The 23,317-nt window shown below is 42.0% G+C and overlaps 1 protein-coding gene across 1 annotated transcript in view; it reads left to right on the plus strand.

Annotated features, from left to right (window-relative positions):
• The window catches only part of SHB (SH2 domain containing adaptor protein B), a gene marked incomplete at both ends in the record, with an annotated part of 73,525 nt that overhangs the window by 26,949 nt on the left and 23,259 nt on the right, over positions 1-23,317 (plus strand). Inside the window, one exon of the mRNA XM_082497648.1 lies at positions 16,558-16,773. Within this exon, the coding sequence (XP_082353774.1) occupies positions 16,558-16,773 (216 nt within the window). The remainder of the gene's footprint in view (positions 1-16,557; positions 16,774-23,317) is intronic.

Consider the following 23,317-nt stretch of genomic DNA (forward strand, 5'->3'; position numbering starts at 1 on the left):
ATGTCCAGAACTTTGTAAAGGTGGGTCAGCATTGTAATAGACTAGGTGAGACTACATGTGGAAGGAACTTCACAACTCATGCAATTTACTTTCTTGATGTCTGATGAATCTGGCCTATGTTTTTCTACAAAAAATGAAGGAATGGATGCTTGGATGGTTAGGAAAGAGAAACCACTGGGCTGAAAATGCTCAACCCTATCCCCCTCACCCCCAGCGAAGTTTCAAGGTTTTGGGCTGCTTTTCCTAAGAACAGTGGTCTTTTTAATATTGGATGGGAATTGCCTGTCCCTTCAAGACAGGCATGCTACTGGCAGTAGTTTGAGGACCTCTGAGGTCTGTGTGGTCCAAGAAGATCTGTCATTTTAGAACTCTAGCAGCTGTCCCTTGAAAAAGGAGATCTGTGAGAAGAGGGAGAGCAATTCAGTGAAGTCTGAAATCACTGGAAATCTTAGAAATCTTTTGGCTACAAAGGCAAAAGAGCTCCTTGTTTTCTCATTTCACATCTTGCTGGATTAAGCAACTTGCTGCTGCTCTGTTTAATGTTATTTTAGTCTCCCTCCCAGCTGTCACCCTCCTTCCCCCACCCCTACACCCTAGTACCAGCTATATTAAATTTGAAGATGTGTCACTGTTCTGGCCATCCAGTGGGATAGAAGAGATGAATGTTAGCTTGCTGCAAAGGCTTCTCTTATGAAGAATATGCCTGTGCATGAGGCCATGTGGCAGCTAAGGGAGCTTCTCCCTGCCCAGTAAAGATTTGTGTGGGTTGTGTAAACTCTTAAACTGGATGAAGTAAATTAAAAATGAAACTGTTTTGCATTTTCTGTTGAAAGCAGAGCTCTGTAGACTGCGATTCCTTCTAATTTCATCAGTGTTCCATCTGTCCTTTCCATATCTGGAAAGGGTGAGAGGCAGTGAACATAAACTGAAATTAGAGGTTCCAACTGAATATTATGAAAAAAATTTCTCACTATGAGGACGGTTAAATGGTGGAGAAGGTTTCCCAGTGAGATTGTGTAGTCTGCATCTTCAGAATTTTTCAAGACTGGACTGAGGAACCAGAATTTGAGTAACCTCATCTGACCTCATAGCTTACCCTCCTTTGAGTAGAAGATTGAACAAGATGACTTCCTGAGATCTTGTTTAACCTAACTTATCCTATTAGTCCTGCGACTAAACTGTAGATGTTCTGTGAAAGTGAGAAATGGCTGTGAGAATCAGGATATCCCAGGCTAGCTTGTGGGAATCCATGCATGTTTGGTCTCAGTCCATTTCTATCTTTGTCACCATGTCATCATGCTCCCAGTACTGTTCTTTTTAAACTTAATCACTGGAAAAAACAGACAGGTGCTTTTGAGGCATAATGAAGCAACCTGCTGAAATATAGCATTAGCAAGGGCTCATCTATAAATATCCCAGTTTTCTGGAGGTAACACTGGATGCAGGATATGCATGCTGAAAGCATGCTGTTTCTGTTGCAGCAGGGAGCATGACTCCTGAAAGCTATTCAGTATCCCTTCTTGAGATGAAGGAGCAGAGGCTGGACAGATAGGTTTGCAGAGTGGACTGGGCCTGTATTTGCATACCTGGACTCTGTTGGCAGGATTTCTGGGTGCTTTCCAGCTGGAAGAGAGATGGAAGTGTAGTGACTGATATCAGTGTAGTCTGCATGGAAAAGGAAGGGAGCACTGTAAACTCTTGCTGTTGGCTCTGAGTGGGAAGAGTGTTACTTTATTGGGTGGGGGACATCAGTAATCCATCTTGTTGACTTATCAGTTCAGCCCTCAATCTTCCCAAACTGGTCCCAGTTCTATTGTTCTTCTGCAACATTACTCAAAAGCAGCATACAGAGGATTTATAACATGAAGAGTCAGCAGCCTGGGAGAAACGTGGACTGTTGCTGATGAAATTTACAGGAATATGTTAATTGGAGCTGGAACGGTGATGCTAAAAGAAAAAATGAGACAGGCAGCACTTGGGAAAAAAAGTGAGACAAAAGTCCCTTGTCACACTTATATGCCTCTTCTTCAAAGTTAGGCTTTGTTTTCCTCTTCTCTTTCCTCTGGTTCTTGTACAAAGAAGCTTTTAGGCAAGGGAATTGTTTGAAGCCCATGTGAATCACAGAATCACAGAATCACAGAATCACAGAATAGCCAGGGTTGGAAGGGACCTCTGGAGATCATCTAGTCCAACCCCCCTGCCAGAGCAGGGTCACCTACAACAGGTTGAACAGGACAACGTCCAGGAGGGTTTTGAATGTCTCCAGAGTGGGAGACTCCACTACCTCTCTGGGCAGCCTGTTCCAGTGCTCTGCCACCCTCAAAGTGAAGAAGTTCCTCCTCATGTTAAGATGGAACTTCCTATGTTCAAGCTTGTACCCATTACCCCTTGTCCTATCAATGGGCACCACTGAAAAAAGACTCCTCCCATCCCTCTGGCATCCTCCCTTTAAGTATTTGAAAGCATTAATAAGATCCCCCCTCATTCTTCTTTTCTCTAGACTGAAGAGACCCAAGTTCCTCAGCCTTTCATCATATGAAAGATGTTCTAATCCCCTAATCATCTTCGTAGCCCTTTGCTGGACCGTCTCCAGCAGATCCCTGTCTTTCTTGAACTGGGGAGCCCAGAACTGGACGCAGTACTCCAGATGCGGCCTCACCAGGGCAGAGTAGAGGGGGAGGATGACCTCCCTCCACCTGCTGGCCACACTCTTCTTGATGCACCCCAGGATGCCATTGGCTCTCTTGGCCGCCAGGGCACATTGCTGGCTCATGGTCATCCTGTTGTCCACCAGGACTCCCAGGTCCCTTTCCACAGAGCTGCTCTCCAGGAGTTCAGCCCCCAACTTGTACTGATGCGTGGGGTTATTCCTCCCCAGATGCAGTACCCTACACTTACCCTTGTTGAATTTCATTAGGTTCCTCTCTGCCCAACTCTCCAGCCTGTCCAGGTCACGCTGTAAAGCAGCACAGCCTTCTGGCTTGTCAGCCACTCCTCCCAGTTTTGTGTCATCAGCAAACTTGCTGATGGTACACTCTATCCCTTCATCCAGATCACTGATGAATATATTGAACAGGAACATCGAGGAATATATTGAACATGTGAAAACGGTTAAGAGCAACATTTTAATAACCAAGCTAGTATCAGGATTACAACCCTGGGTATTAATACTTCCACCCTAACCTGGATTTATGGGTTTTTTTAGAAGAAAATTAGTGGACATTACATGTGCTATGGACTCAGAAAGAATTTCTACCCTTTCCCCAGCTATCCCTTCACATTTTATTCTCTCTTACTCCAATCACTTTGTTTTTTCTCCATACCGTACAGAAAAGTTAAGTAAGCTCAAACAAGATGATACAGGAAGTATTAGTTAAGTATGTGATGAAGTAAACATTTTACTTCTCCGAAGGAACAAGATACCCTTTCAGGTTTGATATTTGCCTGTGGAGTGAGTAATTTGAAAAGCTATGTGAAGAAGCAGTGGGGTTTGTGGCTCTTGTGCTGTTGTAGCTCTCATATGGTCTGTCAAACAGTTGCACTTAGCTGGGATGGGCTGCAAGGCAGAAAAGTGTGATGCCATAGCTAAGCCCTCAAACTTTTCCTAAGCAAGACCTGCAGCAGCTGTTATGGCTGTACTGCAGCCTGAGGTGGGCTAGAATGTGTCTGTGCTGCTGTCTCCATTGAAATAGAAAGGGAAGAGGGAGACAAGGGAAAGAAATGTAGTGTCTTTCAGATATACCATTGCTTTTCTATGTTAAGCTGAGTAGCACTTATTATTGCCCTTTCCTTTGGTTGTGAGATGCACCATTGGCATCATGGTAGCATGTAGAGCATATCTACAGACAGCCTCTCCTAATCACTTTTTAAAGGATCTTTTTGTACTTTCTTTAAAACCAAACAAAGGACAAAACACCCAGCAAAAAATCCTGCTTTCCACAATTGTATCTTTGCGTGGTGTTTTATGCATTAAAGATGTTTGTGTGCACATTGGTTAGTGGTTTAGAGATGCATATTGGAAAATAAGAGTGTAACTGGAAAAATTACCAGAAAGTGTTGACTCAGTTGTGTGTATCAATATCATGACTGGAGTGAAATTTTATAACATGGCATTTTCTGACGTGATCTAAGTGGCAAATACCAGACAATACTCTTCATGATTTGTGATGTTTCTGTTGCAAGAAGGGGAGAACTGATATATGATTTTTGCATGACTGTGATTTGCTTTCCTTAACATTATTCTGTTGTTAATGATGCTTTGCTGAATGCTAACCAGATTTATTTGCTGTTGTTAGATATCTGTGTAAATACAAATGCTTTTGAGTGATCACATGATAGACTCTATAGCTGCATACATTCAAACACCACTTCACCTTCTGTGCTGTTATATAAAAATGTTGTCCAAGGGGAGAAAACCAACACTGCGTTACTGATAGATTACTCTGTAAGTGAGCTTTCAATTAAGAGTTGGCATGTAATTAGGGTTTGCCTCAGTAGTATAGTAACTACAGACAAATCTGCAGACAAGTGCAAGGTACTCAGTATTAGCAGCTGGACAGCTCAGTTTAGAATATTTGAAGTAGGTACCAGTTGCTCCTTCCATCAATCACTTGCTGAGCTGAGTCGATGAGTAAAGGGATCATAGGCCAAAGGGGGTGAGTTGAAACATATTCCCAGTAATTTCAATGCTGATAGCCCTGTGACTTTTTCTTTGCTAGTACGTCAGCTGTCTTTTACTTCATGCAAGGCCTTGAACTGTGAAAAGGAAAAATCTATGGCTGGATGTGATGACAACTGAGCAGTTTTTTTGATCTACTCATGTGGAGGTAGAATTCTAAGGAGACTATCTTTCATGTCTACATTAATGATCCTTGCTGTATGCATGTGCAGGACTGTGCTGGACTTTGCATTTACTGAATCTCCCATTCTAGCATTTGGAGTCATATCCAAAGGCTTTTATGTCCAACAAATGGTGATTCATCTTCATTAGGTGCTTAGGTACTGGTCAGAGTTCCTGGATTGTGCCAGTAGCTCGAGTGACAGAACAGAAAGATTGCAACTAGGACAATACTTTCCTTGGGAAAGCAAGTCAAAGTGGGAAAAATTGCAAATAATCACTGTGGCAAATAATCATCGTGGCTGTTCCTTGCAGTGATCAGGAAAAAAAAATGATGGTTTAATATGCAGTGTTTAGTATACGGAGGAAACAGAGTATTGATAGTGCGTAGTCTTGCTGGAATCCTGGTCAGAGGGAAAGATCTGTTGTAGATGCTTCAGGTATCACTTCCAAAGCTTCGAATTCTCTTTGGTTTCATGGTGCTTTTGTGACAAATGACTAAAAAAGATAAAATAATGGGCATTAGTCATCAAGGAAGTTTCAGGCTATGTTTTGAGCTGTCAGTTTCGGGATTTTTTTTAATCATAGTGACACAAGCATTCACAGGCTAGATGGTTCTTAAGAAACAACGTGCAATTCACATTTCTGTGTTGCTTTTCACCAAGTAGCCACCGTGTCTATGGAAGAAATCTGTTCTAGGAGTTTTTAAGCAGCAGTCCTTTTCCCTGCCTTTTATTTTCTATGGGGAATGTTAGCAGGTGGATAAAAGAAGGTAAGAGGACATCTCATCTGGCTTGGTTAAATCCAATATGGCAGCTCTTCTGGCTACATGAGTCTACTGTCTCAAACTGCCATATATGTTGTTCCTGTAGGCAACTTCTTCCCTACTATGTATCACAGGGTAATCAAGTTTGGAGGAAGGCCTCTATCTACTTCCCCTTGTTCTTTGCCCGATTCTCTGTCCCAAGAAAGGCCATATTCAAAGTTACTTACACACAGAGAAGGTTACATGCAGAGAAGGTAACTCCTCTCTGGGTAATTCTCATTGAACCTAATTCTCATGATGCAACTGGTTGTAGCAACATCTGGAGTTGGCTATTGGCCAAGCAGCAGTAAACGTACAGAATCTTGTCAAAGTTTTTGGATCCCTTTTTCCCTCCCCTAAATAAAAAGGGCTTCCCTACTCCTCTTCTGTGTCTTTCTGAGAAACGTGTAAGGATTAAGTATCTAAGCAGCATCAAAGTGCCTCTGAAAAGGTACATTATGCAGAAATTATGAATTTTAAGATGGCAGTTATAAAGTTTAATCACTGCTTATTTAACAGAAGATTGGGTGTTGAGAGGTAAGGCTTTGTAGTGTAAACTTCTGCCTTCAGGGAACTGAAGAAATGCAATTTTTTATTTCTTTGCCTCTGCCGTAAAAGAAATACATCTCTAAGGACAGTTTTCATGTCCTTTGGAAGCAGTACTGCTGTTCTTCCAATCCACTAGGATTTAGGTATTCTTCCCATGTGTGTTATTTTTTTAATCAGCCTCCCTTGACTCCACCAACACCCATCCCTCTTCTTTCCCACCCCTCCCCACCCCCAAAGAAAAATGTATACTTCCTATTGTCTTGGGAAGGGTATGCTTGCTTGTTTGTTTTATTTCAGTACATACCTTCTGTAGAAGATATGAATGGTTTTTGTGGCTGGTTTATTGATACTTATTATAAGGGGACATGTCCCCTCCTGCCTTTTACCTGGCCTAATAGTCTTTCTTTATCAGGATTGTTGGAATGTAAAGTTGCTCTGAATGCTCCTTCCTGGGGTAATGAGTCATACTTGGACTTCGGTAAGTTTTCCGTCATGATGCAGGCTCTTTCAAGACATTGGTTTTCACATCAAGAGGTTATGCCAAGCTCTCACACAAAGGCAGGGGATAAAATGTCTGTTGTTCATTCCTGGACAGTCACTCACTTCTGAGTTATTAGGGTTCTGCTCAAAATAAAAAATTGGGGAAGATCTTCTCATATCCAGCTTTTCCTGCAGGAAAATCTGCAATCAAGATCATTGGGAGGCAGTTGCTGCAGTCTTAGTCTATTTGTTTATATGTAGCCTACCCATACACCTGGTGCAAACAGCTCACTACGCTTTAATGCAGTTGCATGCTGGTTCAGTGGCTTTCCATTGGAAGCCTCAAGAGCAGAGCATGTGGAGAGCAGAGGTTTGGGCCAGTTCAGCAAGACCCATTCCCTGACAGAGAGCAAGAACTCCAGATGAGACTTGGCTTTTTGTGTTCAGACCCGGCTCTGATGTGGCCTTCACCTGCTAGAGACAACCAAGCTTTCAGGGTAATGTCTAGGGAGATTCATCAGGTATTCACCAGTAAGTACTTTTCAGTGTGAGGCTGAGCCTTCACAAGTTTCTTTCTACTCTCACTGATAACTTTGGGTTTTCAGTGACAGTTGAAAATACAAGCAGTGCAAGTGGCTGTTGTCCACAAACAGGCCTTGTTCTTGAGTTGTGTTCTCAGGTACCTTTTCTTTTCTTTCTCTCTCTCTTTTTTTTTTTCCTTTTTTTGTAGTATTGTGCTCTTCTAATTATCCCAGGTTTATCTATAGAAAGCCAGTGTGCTACACGAAGTCCTCCAAACACTTTGCAGACTGCCCCTATAAAATGTTTAAATCCACATTTCAAAAGTTGTGCTGCTCATAACTCTGTTCTGACTATCCTAGTTGAAGATGGTTTAGCCTGTTCCCTAACTGCTGAAACGCTCCCTCTCCCTGTGATTGATTTTGTTTATATAGGAGAACAAGATGCAAATACTGGACTCTAGCAAGGGATTCTTGATAGCTTGCTTGCTTGCTTTAATTAAACATCCGGATCTTTCTGATAACAGATGTTTAGTTTGTCTGTATGCCTTGAAAACTTGATACAGGAAAGATCTGTGTTTCCCAGATGAAGTTGCTTCAATACTAAGATCCTTGCAGCTGGAGTTAATCTCGTAGATTTGAGTGGAGCAAATGTACTGAGTGAAAATAGCATCACAGTTGTATTCGCTCCCGGTTGGCTATAGTTTTGTACGTTGTGTAGTTGATAGCAGGTTGTATTTTTTATATAGTTAGAAAGAAACTAAATCCAGGTCACTAGGACTGAAGCTGTTAAAATGCGGACCTCTGGGAAGAGGGCATAAATGAAGCAGCTATCTGGAGGAGACCTGGACTGTGAATCCAGAGGTAGCGGGGCAGAAATTCTTAAAGCTGACAGTTGTGCTCTGTACAATCCTATTCCAGCACAGTGTTTGTATGTTAATGTATGTTAAATAAATGAACAAACAATCTGCTGGGCTTCCTTCAAATAGCTAAGTATCTGGAAAAGTGAAGTGCATGCACAAATGACCCTGAAAAATCATTGTGCTTTCATTCAAGGGCTTCTGTTAACAGCTACTTGTTGGCGTTAGGAGCATTGCCAAGTATTTTGTACCATGCATTAGGTAACAGGGTGAAGCTTTATCTACTAGTATGACCAATTTAAACTCTACATTGAGCTCTGTACTGTTGAATGGAGATAGCTGCAACCAAGCGTGCTGTGTAAAATCCCAGCATTAGAATTCTGTCATCTGTCCTGAGTTCTGCTCTTAGGCTTGTCAGGTACAAAGGGTGTTGACAGCTTTTCAGAAGTTGGCCTTGCATGGCAATACTGTTTCCAGCATGTTACCTTCAGAATCAGATTTGGCTCACTAGGATAGGGCTTTGGTGGTAGAGAAAGCAGCTGAGGAGCTGGTAAGACTATAATTTTAAATCCGGCACCAGTCCTGAAATCCATAGCTGAAGTGGAGATGGGTCTGTTTTATCACAGTTTCATCTGATATGCGTGGGTCAGTACACTTTGAAATATGACGTACTGGTGAGTCAAAATAGCTTTATTGTGCTGCAGTTGATTAGTCTGTAAGTTAATGTGTCTGTATCTAATTAGATATTATAAATCTCTATTTCTCAGTGGGTCATGCATAAATTACTGTTTGCTGCCAGAGTGATAAGGAAGCTCATATGCCTGTGTGATCACAGATGCTGTGAACTCCTTGTGTGTAAAATGTTTAAAAGCTTTCCCTGTAGAACAGTAGAGGTTGAAAAATCAAGGGATTTATATGACTTAGTGCTTTGCCTCTTGCAGGCTAAGACTCTTCCTGCATATTGGATGTAGACAGCAAACAAGATGTGTTCCAACTATGCTGCAGGAACCTGCTTTTACATCCCAACCTGCCCAACAGAGTCTATAGTACAGGAAAACAAAAGTGTTCTTACAAATGTTTAACTTCAAGGAATCTTTCTGTATCTAACATTCCTTACACAACTGTTTCAGGATGACTCCTACATTTTGCTTTTATCATATTTCATTCAAAGAAAAATGTTGCAAAGGGGCTCTAAAATGGTGTTTATTACTGCCTGGTGAGACTTACATGCATGCTTGATTTGGGAAAACAGGGTTTTTTATGTTGTCAGAACTTTTTTTTTAAGAGTGCAACTACATTATTTAACCTCTTCTTACTGCATACTTTAGTTTGAGATAAAGGAAATATCTATTGGCATCTGTACATTGTAGAAGAATCTGGTTGTTTTGTTGCTTGTTGCATCCTCTTGGAAGAAAAGCTGTAGAAGTTCACCTATTGGGTTCTGTAAGCAAGTAGTACTGTCTTAAAAATTTCTTTTTGTTGGCTTCACAGTTGTTTTGTTTCCTTGATGATATATCCCTTAATTCTCTCCAACCTCACCTCAGGAATACAGTGCATCTATGAGCAAAGCTGTTGAATTATTTAAGACTATTAAGAGGTTTAGTGTGAATGTTGGAAAGGTTACAATGGGGTTATCTGCTTGTCCTGTGGAGCTTTGTCTGTTCTGTATGTGAGTTTGTCAGAATTGTTCAAATGGGAAGAAGAATGTCAAGTTCAGTCTTGTATCTCATAATCTTGTGTTCCCAGATGTCTCAGTTTCTGTACCTTGCTGGTCAGATTCTTGGTTTTACACAGGAGTCCAGACTCCTGAAGCCTGATTCTGTTGTAACTGCTAATCTGTGAGAATGAGAATTATCTGTGGGGGTCTTCCAGCCTGCTGGGAAAATAAGTTCTTTCAAAACTTGAGTTGTGTTTCTTCTTCTAGTAGGTAATTAACTTAATGAGCATAATTTTATAAAAATGTACTTTATCAGCAGTAAGAATTCAAAGGATAAAATTAATAAAAGTGAAAAAAAAAATTAAAAAAAGAAAGTAAAATTAACACAGGTTTGGATTCCCTGGTCTTTCCAGTGACTATTTTAGCACTTAGAGCTGTCATTGTTAGAGAGTGCGTGAAAACCACGAAAAATGTTTCATCACAAATGTTATGTTGTCTTCAAATACCTAATTCTTAAGTATCAAGTGTGCACTGAGCTATCATTGTGTATAATGCTAATACTGCTTGTGGTACAGTTTCAGCTTTGCAGTCTGTTATTGAAATTAACTGTTTCTAATTAAACTTTTAGTAGAATTAGTTTTCTTTACAAATACTCTTCCAATATATTAAGTGAAAGATGGACTTTCACGCAAATGTATAGGAAGCTTTATAAAAGAGACTGTATGTGAGTATGTGTGTATAAGTATGTATGTGTATACATGCATATATTTTTATATATGCATGTATATATTCTTCCAGTTCTCCACTCTGCCTAGGTTTTAGTTCCTCCTAGAGAAACTTTTCTGCTTTAGTATCAAATAGTTGTAATTTTTCTAATTGTGGTCCCTGAACATGAACCATGAATCAGTAGCGTACTGCCTTCTATTTACAGGTAATCTTTTCTGTGCAGTCTGATGCTTTGGTTCTGTGAGTAAAAGAAAAATGTTGATCGTGGGCTCCTGTATTAAAATATACTCACACACCAGAAGCCATTGTTGTAGCTCTGGCACTTAAAATGAATAGTTTAGTTTGGTTTGTGGATTTTGGTGGGTTTTGTTGTTGTTGATGTTTTTTCCTTTTTAATTCTTTGTTTTGGTAGGATCACGGCTTCTGTGCCTCATAAATGCACACTTCCTGATGTAGCAATGGTTGGCTTCACAGTACTGAAAGACAGACAGATACACACCACATTTCTGACTTCAGAGAAAATAAAATGTTTATCTTTTTGATCCAGGAGAATTCAAGAGAGTATCAGCTGGGTGTTCTTTCTAATACAGTGTCACGCCCCACTCACAAGAGAGGGGGGGAAGTGACTCAGATTCACAAATCCCCAACAGTGTGGACTAAGGTGAGACAACTCTCAAGGTCCATGCAAAAACATTTATTAGATTCCCACAGTGATTAATATATGTATTAACTGTGTCCACGATAATTGGTTAGGTATATGACAAATTATGGCAAATAGTAAAACAAAGTATGACAAGTGATAAAGAACATCTTGTGTTACTTCGCAACAGATACACAACAAATTATACCATGAATTATAGCGAGTGGTAAGGTATGCCTTGCGTTACGTACTTAACTTTAAAAGAAAAGGAGAGAAGAAAGAGAAACAGAGGGATAAAGAAAAAGAGAGAGAGAGAGAGATCACCGGTCCTTGTTCCAGCGTTGGTCCAGCCAACGGGGGTTTCTGGTTCGTAGGAGCGCTCCTCTGTGATTCTCCAGGGAAAAAAGTCTCTCTCCAGGAAAAAAAGAGGTCCCAAGGGGCACTTATTTTCCCCTTTTATGTTCGCGGTATCAGTACGACCCGCCCCGCTGTTACGATGCTCAGGTTTCTCTCCCCCCCAGGTGACGTGTAGCATGATTTGGGTGGAGAGACGAGTCCTATAGTCATGTATGTTTAGCATGATCTTCATTAGCATATGTGGGGTGTGAACTTTAATATGCATTTCATGGATAATGAGGCAAAGGTCATTATTGGACACAGTGGCCCCGAAAACAAAGAAACTGACAAGCTTCACAAGTTGAGCAGAAAACCTTGTCTTCATAAGACTTCCCCCCCGCAGACGCATCCTGTGCTGTCCAGATGAGTTTTCTCTCCTGGGTCACACAAGAGATAAGAAGGTGTTAGCCTTGTCAGTTCTTTGAGCACAAGGCCTACATTGTCCAGACTCCACAGTATCCACCCCTTGGCTACAGCCATATCTCAGAGTCCTTGGGAGTGTTTGAGACATTCCTCAGGGAGCCTCAGAGGGCCTCCCCCGTCTTTTGTCTCTCACCATTTGTTTCAGGGAATTTACAAGTCGTCTCTTACATACAGGTTTTTCTTAATGCATCATTTTTCCTTGAGCAAAATTCTTTCCAAAAGATAGCTGAAAGACAAAGACACTGTTTTAAATGAAAAGGTTTAAAGCACTTTTTTCAAATAAGCTGCCCTTTAAGATACCCTATTGTAGGTTTTGCTTGTATTGAAAGGTGGAAATCTGGTTATCATTCATAACCAGGAATTATTATGACATATCTTGCTTGTATTTACATCATTGGTTTTGGTGTTAAGTATAAACTTAATGTGTTTTTTTTTCCAATCAGTAAGAGCACTTATTGTAGGCAAATAAAGTAGACCAAATATTGTAGACATTTCACAGTACTTTTGAAATGGTTTGAAGCAATTACTTTGTTGTAATGTTCTTGCTGATGGATGAATTGGTGAATCATGGAATCATAGAATGGTTTAGGTTGGAAAGGACCTTGAAGATCATCGAGTTCCAACCCCCCTGCCATAGGCAGGGACACCTCCCACTAGATCAGGTTGCCCAAGGCCACATCCAGCCTGGCCTTGAACACCTCCAGGGATGGGGCCTCAACAACTTCTCTGGACAACCTGTTCCAGTGTCTTACCACCCTCAAAGTGAAAAACTTCTTCCTAATGTTTAATCTAAACCTGCCATCTTCCAGTTTAAAGCCATTCCCCCTCATCCTATCACTTACATGCCCTAGTAAAAAGTCCTTCCCCAGCTCTCCTGTAGGCCCCCTTTAGGTACTGGAAGGCCGCAGTAAGATCTCCCTGGAGCCTTCTCTTCTCCAGGCTGAACAGCCCCAACTCTTTCAGCCTCTCCTCATAGGAGAGGTGCTCCAGCCCTCAGATCATCCTTGTGGCTCTCCTCTGGACTCGCTCCAGCAGGTCCATGTCCTTCTTATGTTGGGGACTCCAGAGCTGGATGCAGTACTCCAGGTGGGGTCTCACGAGAGTGGAGTAGAGGGGGGCAGAATCACCTCCTTTGACCTGCTGGCCACACTTCTTCTGATGCAGCCCAGGATATGGTTGGCCTTCTGGGCTGCAAATGCACATTGCTGGCTCATGCTGAGCTTCTCATCAATCAGAACCCCCAGGTCCTTCTCCTCAGGGCTGCTCTCCAGCCATACCCCACCCAGCCTGTGCTTGGGATTGCCCCGACCCAGATGTAGGACCTTGCACTTGGTCTTGTTGAACTGCATGAGGTTGGCTTGGGCCCACCTCTCCAGCCTGTCCAGGTCCCTCTGGATGGCATCCCTCCCCTCCAGCGTTTCTACCTTGCCAAACAGCTTGGTATCATTGGCAAACTTGCTGAGGGTGCACTCGACCCCACTGTCCACGTCGCTGACAAATATGTTGAATGGCATTTGTTATAGTAAAGGAGAAAACTGCATTAAATCTTTACTTCACTTGTAGGTTAAAAGGTTGTCTCCCTTCTCCCTGAGGTTTTTTTTAATAATTTTCCAATTTGCTACAATTAATGAAATTCTTATTTTGACCTTGTAGTGATCAGGATAATCACAGAATGGCTGAGGTTGGAAGGGACCTCTTGATATTATCTAATAGAATTCCTGTTTATCAGGGTCAGAACAGGTTGTGCATGAGGATGTCCCGTGAGGTCTTGAATATCTCCATAGGTAGATCCTCCACAGCATCTCTGGACAGCTTCTTTCAATGTTTGACCATTATCACAGTAAAAGGTGTTTTCTTGTGCTCAGATGGACTTCCATGTATTTTGATTTGTGCCTGTTGCCTCTTGTCCTGTCACTGGGCAGTGCCAAGAAAAGTCTGGCTCCATCTTCACTCTCTTCCATCAAGTATTTATACACGTTGATCCCCACAGTCACTTAACTTCTCTAGGCTGACCAGTCCCAGCTCTCTCAGCCTCTCCTCATATGAAAAATGCTCCAGTCCCACTATCAGCTTCATAGACCTTTATTGGACTTGCTCCAGTACATCTTTGTCTTTCTTGCGTTGAGGAGGTGACAACTGGACCCACCAGTCCAGATGGGGCCTCACCAGTGCTGGGTAGAGGTGAAAAGTCACCTCCCTTCACCTGTCAACACTCCTTTTAATGCAGCCTGGGTTAGTATTGGCCCTCTTTACTGTGAGGGCGCATTGCTGGCTCATGTTCAACTTCCTGTCACACAGGACCCCAAAGTCCTTCTCCGCTGAGCTGCTTTCCAGCCACTTAGGTTGCAATAGGCTTTTCATGGCTGGGACGGGTGTATTCTTAGCTGGGTAAAAAACTGGCTGGATGGCTGGGCCCAAAGAGTGGTGGGGAATGGAGTTAAATCTGCTTGGCAGCGAGTCACAAGTGGTGTTCTCCATGGCTCAGTACTGGGCCAATTCTCTTTAATATCTTTATCGAAGGTCTGGATGAGGGGATCGAGTACACCCTTAGTTTGCAGATGACAGCAAGTTGAGCAGGAGTCTTGATCTGCTTGAGGGTAGGAAGGATTTACAGAGGAATCTGGATTGGCTAGATCGATGGGCTGAGGCCAACTTTATGAGGTTCAGTAAGGCTAAATGCCAGGTCCTGCACTTGGATCACAACAACCCCATGCAAGGCTACAGGCTTAGGGAAGAGTGGCTGGAAAGCTGCCCAGCAGAAAATTACCTGGGGGTATTGGGCAACAGCCAGCTGAATATGAGCCAGCAGTGTGCCCAGGTGGCCAAGAAGGCCAACAGCATCCTGGCTTGTATCAGAAATAGTGTGGCCAGCAGGACTGGGGAGGTGATTGTCCCTCTGTACTCTGCACTGGTGAGGCCATACCTCAGATACTGTGTTCAGTTTTGGGCCCCTTGCTACAAGAAAGACATCGAGATTCTGGACCGTGTCCAGAGAAGAGCAATGAAGCTGGTGAAGGGTCTAGAGCACATGTCTTACGAGGAGTGTCTGAGGGAACTGGAGTTGTTTAGTCTGGAGAAAAGGAGGCTGAGGGGAGACCTTATTGCTCTCTACAACTACCTTAAAGGAGGCTGTAGCAAGGTGGGAGTAAGTCTCTTTTTCCGAGTAATAAAGACAAAAGGAAACAGCCTCAAGTTGCATCAGGGGAGGTTTAGATTGGATATCAGGAAAAATTTATTCACTGAAAGGGTTGTCAGGCTGCCCAGGGAAGTGGTTGTGTCACTGTCCCTGGAGGTATTTAAAAGATGTGTAGATGTGGTGCTTTTAGTGGTGGATTTGGCAGTGATAGGTTAACAGTTGGACTTCATGATCTTAAGGGTCTTTTCCAATCTAAGTGATTCTATGATTCTAATTTTCCAGCATTACCAGATCCCTTTGAATGGCAGCACAGCCATCTGGCGTATCACCCACTCCATCCAGTTTGGTATCAGTAGAGGGAGTGATCCTGGCTTTGTCTAGCCAAGGCTTTGTAAACTCCAAAGACCAGAGACACCTCCCACAACCTACCTGGTGACCTATTCTAGGGCTACACTACACACCAGGGCAAAAAGGTTTCTGCAATGTCCCACTTGTATCTCTCAAGCTCCATTTTGTATCTGTTTCTCCTTGTTGCACTTTCTGAACTTCCCCAGAAGGGTTTGGCTCTGATTGCCATTCAAGCAGCTGAGAGCTGCTATTACATTCGCCTTGGCCTTCCCCACATCAGACTAACCAAAACTATCCCTCCTTATCACAGGCCCCAGGATGCTGCTATCTTGGTAGCTTTGCATTGGCTACTTTCTAGTTTTATGAACTAGCTCACTCCTGGCACACTCCTTGACGGGATTGTGCAGACTGGATACAGTAGAACCCACCTGTTGGTGATTGTAGCCTTCCTGGGGCCAAGGATGAAGGCATGACAGCTTGCCCCTGAATTTGCTAACTGTGCTCTTTCTAACAAAGCCCAGTTTTTGGGTTGCTGCATTCAGGAGGGCAGTACACTGTTCCTTTCTGTGAAGCTTCAACATGTTTATTTTTTTATAAGGTTAGTGTTAATTTAAAGAATTACATCTTCCTTAATACAATGTAAGCTAGGCTTTAGTTACCAATGCTTTTGTTTAGTCTTCTTACTCTAGTCTTAACTCATTTTCTACTGCTATTCTGTAGAGGTAACTGCAGAGAATTTTTTTATCAGCATATTAAATTATACTGTGGGTTTTCTTTTTTTGTGATCTTTGTGTCTTCAAATTGCACTTCTGAATGATCTTGTCTTGAAGAGTTAACTGCGTAAACAAATTTCAGCATTCTTGGGGATTTATGTACAGTAGCTTGTAAGCTGGCTTTACACAGGCTGACAGAGATAGTGTGTTTCCTGTAATCTGGCTCTATGCAAGCAGAATGTTGGTGGAGACATGAGACTGTGCTGTGGTTGTTAGCTGGAGCAAACTTTTGGTTCCAGCCAATTACCAAATGTAGAGGTAGAATTTAGAAGTCTGGTATAAGCTTGCCATTTGTATAATTATGTGGCTATTAAAGAATAGATGGAAGCTGAACGCTCTAAAATTATTGACTGTAATGATAAGGCATGGTTAGTTGTGATGCTGATGCAATTTTCTTTCTTGCCAACAGAGTTTCAGAAGCAGGAAGGCATGAAGTCCCATCAGAAAAACATGCAGCTCTATGACACACCCTATGAACCAGAAGGCAGTGGTGTGGAATCCAATTCTGAAAGTGTGGTGAGTTACCATTTACAGGAAAGCAAATCGCCACAGGATGATGACAGGCCTTCAGATGAATATGATCAGCCATGGGAGTGGAACAAGGTCACCATTCCAGCTCTGGCAGGTACTATTCCTAGATCCCAACCAGGAATTTCTCTCTCATGCTCATAGCATATGTACTTGCCTTTGGAAGAAATCAAGTATTTCTGCTCTTTTGGGGGGTGTGTGTGGGGAGAAATCTCTGAAAACCATATATGGGTGGTCTCAAATCTTTACCTGCTGCAGAAGCATGGAACATTGCACGTTTTGTTTGGTGCTTCAGCTGACCTGTTGTCAACCATCTCAGTGCTTGGTTCGTGTTAGTAAAACTTCTGTTTCTCCCATTTTAATGGACATGATGTAGATAGCGGTTATTGTTGAGTGGCTCTATGATGAGGCAGTTGCTTTGCAAGGTCCTTAAACTGTGGGGCAGGACAAAAAATAGCTGTGTAATGTGCATGCAGTAACATGCCTCTACTCAGTAATAAGTTTCTTGGTATTTGGAGTATTTTCATTTTAATTGCAAGCATTTCTATGGATATGTAGAATTTGGTTTTGGATTAATCCTTTTGAACTGCAGAAGTTCTCCCACATCAGAAATTGTCAGTCAGGAAGATCTTCCACAAACTGTTTTCTGTCTCTGTGAATATCTGTGCTTGGTATTGGTTACACTGATCTTTTTTTTCTTCCTTTGTGTTGCTTTGCAGAAGTGTCTGAGGGGGCCTTCCTTCAGTGAGGATGTGATTCTAAAGGCCAAGGCTTTTTCTTTCATAGGGTGTCTCTGTGCCCAGCAAAGCCCAGCTGTACCAGTTGGTCTTACTGTGTTCCATGATGCTCTTGTGGGGTGCTAGAGTCACACATGCTCTATGATATTCCCTTCAATGGTAATGTTCTAGTGAAAAGCTGTGTCGAGATTCAGGGTTATTCCCCTTCCTTTTTAGGAGTCAGCTTGGGAGAAAGCTTGGAAAGTAGATGTATGTATGGTGATGATTATGGCGATAAGGAGGGAAGAAAAGAGATGTGGTTCTGGGAAGGAGTGTGGAAGAAGCCTGAGAGCAATGATTACTAGTCAGTGTGCGTTTACCCTGGGTAAATCCTGCTTGACAAACCTGTTTTCTTTCTGCATTGAAATTACTAGATCTGTTAACAGAAGGAGAGAAGTAGATGTTGTCTATGTTGACTTTAGCCTTCAGCATGTTGTACTGTAGCATCAACTGTGTTACCTGGTTTGGAATGCTGTAGCCTAGATGGATGGACTACTAGATTAGTGAAAACCTGTCAGAGTCATTGACTTCAAAGGGTAGTGCTAAGTGATTCTATTCTTCCTGGAGTCTGGTTACAAGTGTGATTCCTCAGGGTATCTGTTCTGGAACTCTTCCTATTTAGCATCTTTCTCAGTAACCCAGAGGAGGAGGAGGGGAAATGCATCTCATCAAGTTTAGAATAATATCAAATGGGGGGGGAGTGTGTGTGCAGAGCTGCCGTTCAGAGGGACCTGGACAGGCTGGAGAAATGAGCTGACAACAAGCTTACAAAATCCAATCAGGACAAACTCAAAGACCTGCATCTGGAGGTGACTAACCCCTTGCAATGGTATGGACTGAGGACTGATTGACTTGCTAGGTTAGAAGCTTTGCTAGAAAGGATTCCTGGGGGAAAGTGGACTAAACATGGCGAGCAGTGCTTCTCTCCAGCAGTGATGAAGAGTAGCAGCATCCTGGCCTGTGTGACCAGGAGCATAGCCAGTAGATCAAGCAAAGTGACTGTTCCTGTTTACTTCACATTTCTTGGACAATATGTGTACTGCTGTGTCAAGTATTCTGATGCAAGAAAGATGTTGATAAATGTTGATGTCAGTAGAGAGCCACCAAAATGACAGGAAACTGCAGCACATGACTTGTGAGGAGACACTGAGAGAACTAAGCTTGCTTAGCCTGGAGAAGAGAAAGCTTTGGGGAGATGTAATAGCAACTTTCCAATGCCTATGAGATATTCAAGAAGATGGTTCTTCACAAATGAGCAGGTGTGTGATGGGAAGATGAGACATAAGTTGAATCAGGAGAGGTTCTGATTCAATATGGGGATTTTTTTTTTTCTCTGCAAGGATAGTCAAGCATTGGAACCAATTGTCCTGGGAGCTCTTCCAGTCTCCATCTTGATATTTTTTCATCCTGTGTGAAGGGATGACTGGATATCAGGTTCTGAACAACCTGATCAGATCACACAGCAGACCCTGCCTTGTGCAGGTTGAACTAGACACCACCCATGGTCTCTTTCCACCCGAATTCTATGATTTTGCAATTCTGTTTGCCGTGATATTGTCACACTACAGAAATGAGAAGTGACTTCTCTCCACAGCTATACAGGGCTACAGTTCTGTAAACAGAGCCTGTTGTGGCAATACCCTTCTTGGGTGTTTCTGACCTGATCCCCTAATAGGTAGGTGGACACGGGTGGCAGAAATGTGTTTCTCTTCTAGCACAGCAGAGTAGAGCAGTGGCAATCTGTTGTGAAAATGATTCTACCTCTCTGCTTCATTTGTTCTTACATCTTTAGGTTGTGGTTGGTTTGTCTTTGTTTCCAAGGGAGCAAGAGATGCATAGATGAACCTAAAGCAGCTGCTTAAAAAGAAACCTCTTGCTCCTCATCGCCTTTCCTTTTGTTGAGCTCCTATGGAACACAAGAGGAGGTTAGAGAAAACTGATTTCTACTTCCTAGAAGCAAACCTAGATGGTTTGCTCTGGCATGTGAGCTGTTAATAATCTTGCAGAGTTCCAGGCTCAGTCACTTTTTCATTAAGCATATGCTGATAGTTCTTTCAAGCCTAGATCTAAACCGGCTTCCAGTTCTGCTGGGTGCTGTGCAGGTAAAGTAGTTTCTTTCCCTAAATAGCATGAACTCCAACACAAAAGTCTAACCTGCTTGTGTGGCTTCTAGTACGATATATACAGTTCTGCTGCTAAGCTTTGCCTAGTGGAAGCAAACTTTGGTTCAAGCTTGCCTGAGCTGGCTCATCCCTTTTACTTGGACCAATTAAACTGCTTGCAAGACTTGTGCTGGGAGATTGCCTGGCTGTGAGATCCTGGCTATTATTTGGGACATCTATAGGCTCCATCTCCTGACAGGTTAGACTTACTACACAGCAGTATGATCCACAGTAACTGTTGTACAGGTAGGGTGGCTGCTACCTGGAAGGATCCACAAGCTACCCACAGGACACGTAGGGGCTGTGCAGAGCCACAAGCAGTGGATTTGCAGTGGGTCTTAGGCTGCTCTCTGCATTGTTTCGCACAGAATTTCTGTATTCTCCATTCCAGGTTCTGGAGGGTTTTCCACCATTTTCCCTGTGCCGTGATGTCTGCTTCTTGCCTATCCTTATTTTGTTTGTGGTCTTCTTTTCCCCTTTCTTTTGTGCCGCAGAACTGCATCTATGTCTAGACTCTCTGATTCATCTTCCTACCTGACACCTGATCCCACTCTGTTACCTTTTTACATTTCCTTGGGATTTCTCTTCTCCCACCTTCAGACACCTGTTCCCTATCACCCAAGACCCTCTCCTATTAGCTGTGTGTGGACTTCTGCCCACAAGGAAGGGCGGAGTGCTTCCTCATTCACCCACATCCTTCTAGCCCTCTCGGATAGGCCAAATGCCATGGGAATGTCTGGGCTACAGTGACTACAGATTGCTGTTGAAGAGCTCCTGCAAGAAAGCTAAACTTGTGTGTTAGCTGAAAGGCTTCCAATTATTTTTGCCAACCTGTTCAGTGTTTGCTTGGCTGGAGGCATGTTCAGCCATTCTTGCTTGAATTCTTGGGGTTAGAGCTACTTTTGAGCAAAGAATATTTTGTTTGAAGATGAAGTAAAGCCCTTGGACTGCATAAAAGAGCAGAGAGAAACAAATGCTGAGCAGGTGATGGTTAAGTCTTCAAAGGTGGAGTTTTTTAGGGCTATATATCTCTCTGCAGCTTGTTTCTGTGGTTTAGCATAGCACAGGTATTCCGAGAGTTGCGTTTTTCCTTATATACTAGTTTTGATGGTTTTCCAAAGGCTAAGAGTAATATCAGAGTTATTGTGAGCTTCCCACGCAAGAATGGTGATTGTGTGCTACTCAGAAGTTATTTTTCTTTTAAAGTATACAAAATACGTAAACCGGAAACTTCATTGTTTACCAGCACTGAGATGCAAGCTGTGGGATCAATACACACCTGGCAGTGAGATCACACTTTTCAGATTTCTCAATTAGTACTGCAGCAGCCACAGAAATGAGATTATTAATATTAGAAGTTACTGTTTTAAGTTGTATGCGTGCATATGGAAATCTTAGACCTTATTCTTCATATATTGTGCATGTAATATAAAATGCCTGATTTTTATTTCATTGAATACAGAGAACAATTTATTAGTTTCTACTGCATACCTTTTTGTGCACAACTCATTTGGTGTTTGTTAAGTCTTTGAGCTCTGTAATGTGTAATCTGCCTGCTTTTTTGGTCTCTATCAGGTAAATTCTGAAACAGTTTTTTTGAGTGTTGATTTAAAAAAAAAATAGAATCTTAGTTTTGTTGATTTTTCCTTCATCTGTAGTTTTTAGTTTGTTTACATGTAACTAAATTAAAAAGGCTCAATCCATTCAATATGAGATTTTATGATTTGTATATGTGAAAATATTCTTCTAAGCATTATGTAGTTAACTCTTATGAAAGCACACTAAATTAAAGTAATAACTTATAAAAGTAACAGAATTAAAGTTTAATTAAAAAGTATTATGATATGGTTGAATTCCTTATGGGTTCAGCATGCAGCACTGTTTTAAAATGCTAATAGAGTAAACATTTTTTAGATTAACTACATTTCTTTGATTGCATCTGTGATTCATTACAACTTAGTATGTTTTAGGTACCTGGTTATTTGTTACAAAGGACTGTGTAAGGACTGGCTGCAAGCACAGGTTCAAGCTGCTGTCTCATCTGGTGATTTTATACTTAATCTAACTCCTAGGAGTTATGTGTGTTTAAAATACAGAAAGAAGAGGTCCAACTTCTGAGTTGGAAACAGTGGAAACTCTGCAGTGAAGTATTGACTCTCTGCTGAGATGTGTGAAGTGCTTTTCTGACTTACCATGTGTGAGAAATCAGGCCTTTCCAGGCTGTCATGTGGGTATAGCAAATCTTTGGGTGAAGTAAATACACGTGAAGTCTGTAGAGCCCGTCCTAGTATCGCTTTACTAAATAAGTGGCCCTCTGTTATGAAGAGGACCTCTGTTATGAAGAGGGCCACGTGGTAGTATTTTTCAGCACTGACCATGGACTTGTTGAAGAAGTAGGTGCCAAACTTGGTCACCTCTGCTGGCTGCAACTGTTGTTGCACAGAAAGCTGGTGCCTAGGACCCTCGGGGGACTTGAAGCAAGGGAGTTCTGATACCAGCCGCAGGGCAGAGGAAGAGAGGCCACGTGGAAAGTGAGGAAGGGTCAGGTATGCAGTCAGTTCCATAACTGTAAAGGCTATGTAAACAGAAGTACCATAGCAATAAAAGCCTTACACTCACAGCTGTATGGAATTGAGCTTCTGAATTTTCACTGTATATACTACAGCTTTGGTTTAGAGGGGGTTTATAGCAGCTGAAAGTCAGTCATGATAGCAATGTTGGTGCCTGACTGGGTATCACGCTTGTCAGTTTAATTAGCCTGGATATCCCTTTCAGACTGCTTCTTCCTGCCAATTTAATTCACACAAAAAAAGAAATAGTGCAGGAGTCCAGAGACATGTCTGAGCTTTTCAGCCAGAGAAAACATTCAAAAGCATCTGAAATTTAACTTTCTGCTATTTTTGGACAGCAGATCCTACTTCTAACCATCACATTGTAAATATATTGTTGTTTACTGTCAGAATTGAGTTTCACGTTTGTTTTGTGAACTGAATTTTTTGGTGTCCGAAATAGGTTGCTTGGTCAGAAAATGACATTAAGTTCACTAATTTTCATAGAGTTTCCAAATTACATCCAGGTGTTTTTCTTACGGTTGAAATAATAGTGCTGTGCATATATGTCACTGGCAAGTACACACGTGCAATGTTTCTCCTCACTATACTAATCAGCCTTCATTATCCAGTAATGAGGTTAAATTTGAGTTTCCATTTTAAGAAATAATTAGCATATTTCTGCTATGCATACTTCAGAATATTATTGAATATGTTTGCCCAATTTTTTAATATAGATTTTGCCTACTTTCTCTGGGTAAAGGGGAAATTTGGAAGTGTTCTAAGCCTGATGAGGAAAGGATATAAAAATAACAAAAAAATGCTCCAAAACATTTTCCACATCCAACACATATCTATTCTGTATGCATTATCTTTTTGAACGTTACAGCTGTCTTCCTGTTGTATAGAGTTGCTTTAAAACAGTAAGTACTACCAGCCACATGCCTAATTGGCTGTGTGCTATACAAGCTAAGGTTTAAATGCATGAGATCTGCCACATGCTGTTGTAGGGAGTCTCTTTAATTGTCCTTGTAACATTTTCTCTGATATTGCTTTTGAAAATCACAGAGGAGCTGATTGTGCTGTGTATGTTTGTGCACATTGTGATGTTTGCCTCCTGATACAGTGAAGTTTTTTTCTGCCTGGTCTCTGCT

The sequence above is a fragment of the Vanellus vanellus genome (assembly GCF_965231255.1).
Source record: "Vanellus vanellus genome assembly, chromosome: Z".
In the NCBI taxonomy this organism is placed as follows: Eukaryota; Metazoa; Chordata; class Aves; order Charadriiformes; family Charadriidae; genus Vanellus; species Vanellus vanellus.